The 4,638-nt window shown below is 59.0% G+C and overlaps 1 protein-coding gene across 1 annotated transcript; it reads left to right on the top strand.

Annotated features, from left to right (window-relative positions):
- The first annotated feature begins 636 nt into the window (after window positions 1–636).
- Window positions 637–3,100, top strand: LOC119341404 (aspartyl protease family protein 1-like). The gene is made up of 4 exons (XM_037613281.1): window positions 637–1,831; window positions 1,975–2,363; window positions 2,454–2,525; window positions 2,631–3,100. Exons 1-4 carry the CDS (start codon window positions 816–818, stop codon window positions 2,849–2,851), a joined length of 1,698 nt encoding a protein of 565 aa, XP_037469178.1. The 5' UTR covers window positions 637–815; the 3' UTR covers window positions 2,852–3,100.
- Window positions 3,101–4,638: the final 1,538 nt, after the last annotated feature.

Genomic DNA, 4,638 nt, shown 5'->3' with positions numbered 1-4,638 from the left:
CTCCGGCACTCTGGCGCTGCTCGACGTCAAGACCATGCCCGCGGCGGAGACGCCGCTCGGCCGGCGCACTCGCAGCGCCGGCATCGTCATCAACGAAGGCGGCCAGCGCGCCCCCTCGTTGGCTCCTCCGCGGTTCGTCAAGCCGAAGACGGAGTCCGGGCCCGCGACGGTGAAAACGGAGCCGGGTCTCCCCGCCGTGAAGACGGAGTCCGGCGAGGTGGCGCTCGACGACGATGCGGCCCTGAAATGGGCGCGCAAGGACTTCCTCAGGATGGAGAGGGAGCGCCAGGTCGCCGCACTGCGGCGCTTCGAGCAGCGCCGCCGGGGCCGCGAAGAAGGAGTTGTCTACCTCGACGACAGCGACGACGACGCGCCGCCGGCACCTGTCCACCAAGACTTTGACTTGTTGAAATCTCTAGAAAGACAATTATTTAGGAACGGAGGGAGTACGTACTGCGTGGTGCAGCTGCGTTCCACGATGAGCTCACAACAAATTTACAATTTGCTTTATTTTTTTTTTGCCTAGCAGCGCACCAGGAAGGAAGGTTCAGTGAACTCTCGCAGCCACATACAGCTCTGAACCGGACAACACGCGGTGATGTGGGCCATCTCCAACCAACCAACTCCCCGGTCAAGTCTTCTCATGGAAAAAGAAGCAGGCCGGCACCACTGTCGAACACTTGAGGAGCTCCCGGACTCGGCCACGTCCGTCGGTCCAGCCGCGTCGCCGCTCCCCTGCCCCCGCCGGCCATCCACCACCCACCGTTGACGTCGCGCCGGGGTAAACCACACAAGACTTTGACTTCCTCGCCGCCATGCGCGTCCCCCTCTTCCTCTTAAGCCCCGTGCACCAACCGTCCTCCTATTGCCGTCCCCGCACGCCTACTCTCCCCACCATGGCTCGCTCCACCTGTCTGTCGCTCGTCGCCGTGGCCGTCTCCGTCGCCGCGGTGTCTGCAGTTCTCGGCGAGGCGTCCGGAATCGGGTTCGACCTGCACCACCGGTCGTCGCCAGTGGTGAGGCGGTGGGCGGAGGCGCGGGGCCACCCGGGCGCCGCGTGGTGGGCCGACGCCGAGGGCACGCCGGAGTACTACGCCGCGCTGTCCCGCCACGACCGCGCCCACCTCGCCCGCCGCGGCCTCGCGGAGGAGGGCGACGGGAAAGGGGGGCTGCTCACCTTCGCCAGCGGCAACCTCACGTTCCGGCTCGACGGGTCGCTGCACTACGCGGAGGTGGCGGTGGGCACGCCCAACGCGACGTTCCTCGTGGCGCTCGACACCGGCAGCGACCTCTTCTGGGTGCCCTGCGACTGCAAGCAGTGCGCGGCCATCGCCAACGCCTCGGAGCTGCGCGGCGGGCCGGAGCTCCGGCCGTACAGCCCCGGGAAGTCGTCGACGAGCAAGGCGGTCACCTGCGAGCACGCGCTGTGCGAGCGGCCCAACGCGTGCGCGGCGACCAACAGCACCAGCTGCCCGTACAGCGTCAGGTACGTCTCCGCCAACACCTCCTCCTCCGGGGTGCTGGTGGAGGACGTGCTCCACCTCAGCCGGGAGGAGGCCGGGGGCGCGTCGTCGACGGCGGTGAGGGCGCCCGTGGTGCTCGGGTGCGGGCAGGTGCAGACGGGCGCGTTCCTGGACGGCGCCGCCGTGGACGGCCTGCTGGGGCTCGGCATGGACAAGGTGTCCGTGCCCAGCGTGCTGCACGCCGCCGGCCTCGTCGCCTCCGACAGCTTCTCCATGTGCTTCAGCCCCGACGGCCTCGGCCGCATCAACTTCGGCGACGCCGGCCGCCGCGGCCAGGCCGAGACGCCCTTCACCGTCCGGAACACGCAGTAAGTTTAGTCAATGGTATTTAGGCACTCCATCACTAGCATGACACCGACGCGTGGGTCCCACATGTCAGTCGGTGTGAAAAGTCAAACTAGAGCTAAGGTACGGGTCGATTGATCGGCGACTTTTCTTCTTGTGTGTGCAGCCCGACGTACAACATCAGCGTGACGGCGATGACCGTGGAGGGGAAGGAGCTGGCGGCGGAGTTCGCCGCCGTCGTGGACTCCGGCACCTCCTTCACGTACCTCAACGACCCGGCCTACACGGAGCTGGCCACCAGCTTCGACTCCCAGGTGCGCGAGAAGAGGGCCAACCTCAGCGCCTCCATCCCGTTCGAGTACTGCTACCAGCTGGGCCGCGAGCAGACGGAGCTGTTCGTGCCGGAGGTGAGCCTGACCACCAGGGGCGGGGCCGTGTTCCCGGTCACCCGGCCCTTCGTGCTCATCGCCGGCGAGACCAGCGACGGCCGGATCGTCGCCGTCGGTTACTGCCTCGCCGTGCTCAAGAACGACATCACCATCGACATCATCGGCCGTAAGCAGCCTTCTCTTCGTCGGTCAATTCCTCCGTCGTCCCGTCTGTCTGTCTCCGGTTGCTCATTCCTTCATCGCTGATAACATGCAGAGAACTTCATGACCGGCCTCAAGGTGGTGTTCGACCGGGAGAGGTCCGTCCTCGGCTGGCACCAGTTCGACTGTAAGCTCATCATCATTCTCCCTGAATTGTATTTGTATACCTGATGAAAGAATTGCATACCGATCGATCATTGTTGCTTGACTGTCCCAACTAAATTGACTGCAGGTTACAAGGACATGGAGGCGGAGGGCCAGGGCGGGAGCCCCGGCGCGGCTCCGGGGCCGTCGCCGACGACCCGTATCAAGCCGCGGCAGAGCGACACGAGGCCGTACCCCGGCGCGGTGCCGGTGACGCCGAGGCAGGCCGGCTCAGGCGGCAGCCGCCTCTCCTCCTTCTCCCTGGCGCTGCTGCTTCCCCTGCTGGCTGCCGCCGCGGCCGTCGTCTGATCTCATCGACGCAGGAGAACGGTGTACATACATACATACATAGATACTAGTAGTAGTTGATTCAGAATTTTGATACAGATTCATATACTAGGTCGATCGATCATTTATAGGTTCAGTTTTGCTGATTGGTTTGTAGTAGTGAGGAAGCTCATGTGTACATGTGGCATGTCACATGCGAATAAAAACATACACATGTTTCCATAAATAAAAAAAGGGAAACAAAAATAGATGCAGTCTTGTGTCAACAAATGTCACCCTTTTCTCTTCTTTTTTTTTGCGAGGAAAATGTCACCCTTCTATCTTGCCTCTGCTGCAAATTCATGGGCCAGTGTGTTGCACTTCCTTCTAACGTGAATGACCTTGAGGCCTTGTTCAGTTACACCCCACCACAAGAGGATTCGAGAGGATTTGGGGAGGTTTTGACTTGCAGGGGATTAAATCCACTTCAATCCCTGCCAAACCCCCTTCGAATCCTTCTCAACCGAACACAGCCTAAAGGAAGTAAAACTCTCCGAGATCTCCATGATATCCCGTAGCACACCAAAACAAGGAGATAGATTCAGATTTCAGGGAGCCCTTTTTGAGTTCATTAACTAACGCCATGCAATCCACCTCTAGCACCATTGGCCCTCTGTAAATTCCGGCCAAGGCCTGCATCCCAACCGAAGCAGCTCTAGCCTCTGCTTCCTCCACGCTCGCCGCGCTGCCAATCTGTTTTCCAACTGATATGAGCACCAGTCCTCGACAGTCCCTCGCAACTGCTCCCGCCCAGCATAGACCACTGTCCGGAAGATAGGTTTTCGGAGTTTATTTTGACTGCATCTCGATCTGGGGCAGTCCATTTCATTAATGTTTGATCAGCACTCTGCACTCCAGTACTGGCAGTGGGCCTCCGAAGAGATATGTAGTGGTTTTTGCCAACTGTATTTCTTCCTCGTACTTCAGGAGAAATTGGACAGAATGGCCAATTGATTCCTTGCCTTTTCCATGGACACAATCATCACGTAGATGCCATCCCCTCCAAAGAAGCATCATCACCCTCGCCCTCACGTCCTCTGATGCTGTCCCTAATAGCAGTTGCAGCCTGTCCGGGCCCGTGTACCGGAAAGAGTTCTCGGGCGGGAGTTCCCATTCTTTCCTCATTTCATATCTGAGAGCTCGACTTTTAGTGCATGATACCACCGCATGGAATTCGTCTTCCTCGCCACAACCACAGATGTTGCAGGTGGCATCCAGCTCCAAGGTCCTCCTCCACTTGTTCTTCTTCGTGGCTAGCGTTTTGGTGGCAACTCGCCAACCAAAAATTTTCACTCTTGGTGGGACATTCGACTTCCAGATGAGGTCCCAGATGCTCCTATCGTCAGGCTCCCTTGACGAGCTAGATGGGGACTGTCGGGTCTGCCCATGTGTTGCAGCGGCCAGTTTATATGCACTTCTAACTGAGAAAACCCCGTTTCTTTCATAGTGCCAAGCAATACAATCTTCTGCGTTAGACCTTGGAATGGATAATTTGCATATTTCATCTGCATCAAAGGGGTTGAAAATTTTCCTTATAAGCTCCACATTCCACTCTTTACTCTCTGGTTGCATGAGCTGGTTCACCCACCGCAGTCTGGACCTCCTAACAAAAGATGCAGTCCTTAGTCCTTCCTTCCGAGGGATCCACTGGTCTTTTTGGATTTGAATGCTTCTTCCATCCCCCACCCGCCAGATGATGCCTTTCTTTAGGAGCTTCAGCCCAACCTCAATTCCTCTCCATACCGGGGGACGCGTCAGAGGCAAAAACC

This window comes from Triticum dicoccoides, chromosome 7B, assembly GCF_002162155.2.
Source record: "Triticum dicoccoides isolate Atlit2015 ecotype Zavitan chromosome 7B, WEW_v2.0, whole genome shotgun sequence".
Lineage (NCBI taxonomy): Eukaryota > Viridiplantae > Streptophyta > Magnoliopsida > Poales > Poaceae > Triticum > Triticum dicoccoides.
This window is presented reverse-complemented; position numbering and strand designations above follow the sequence as displayed.

Coding starts and splice junctions, on each gene's coding strand:
- LOC119341404 (XM_037613281.1), top strand. CDS start 816: ATGCGCGTCCCCCTCTTCCTCTTAAGCCCCGTGCACCAACCGTCCTCC. Junction 2,364..2,453: donor CACCATCGACATCATCGGCC/GTAAGCAGCCTT, acceptor GATAACATGCAG/AGAACTTCATGACCGGCCTC. Junction 2,526..2,630: donor CGGCTGGCACCAGTTCGACT/GTAAGCTCATCA, acceptor AATTGACTGCAG/GTTACAAGGACATGGAGGCG.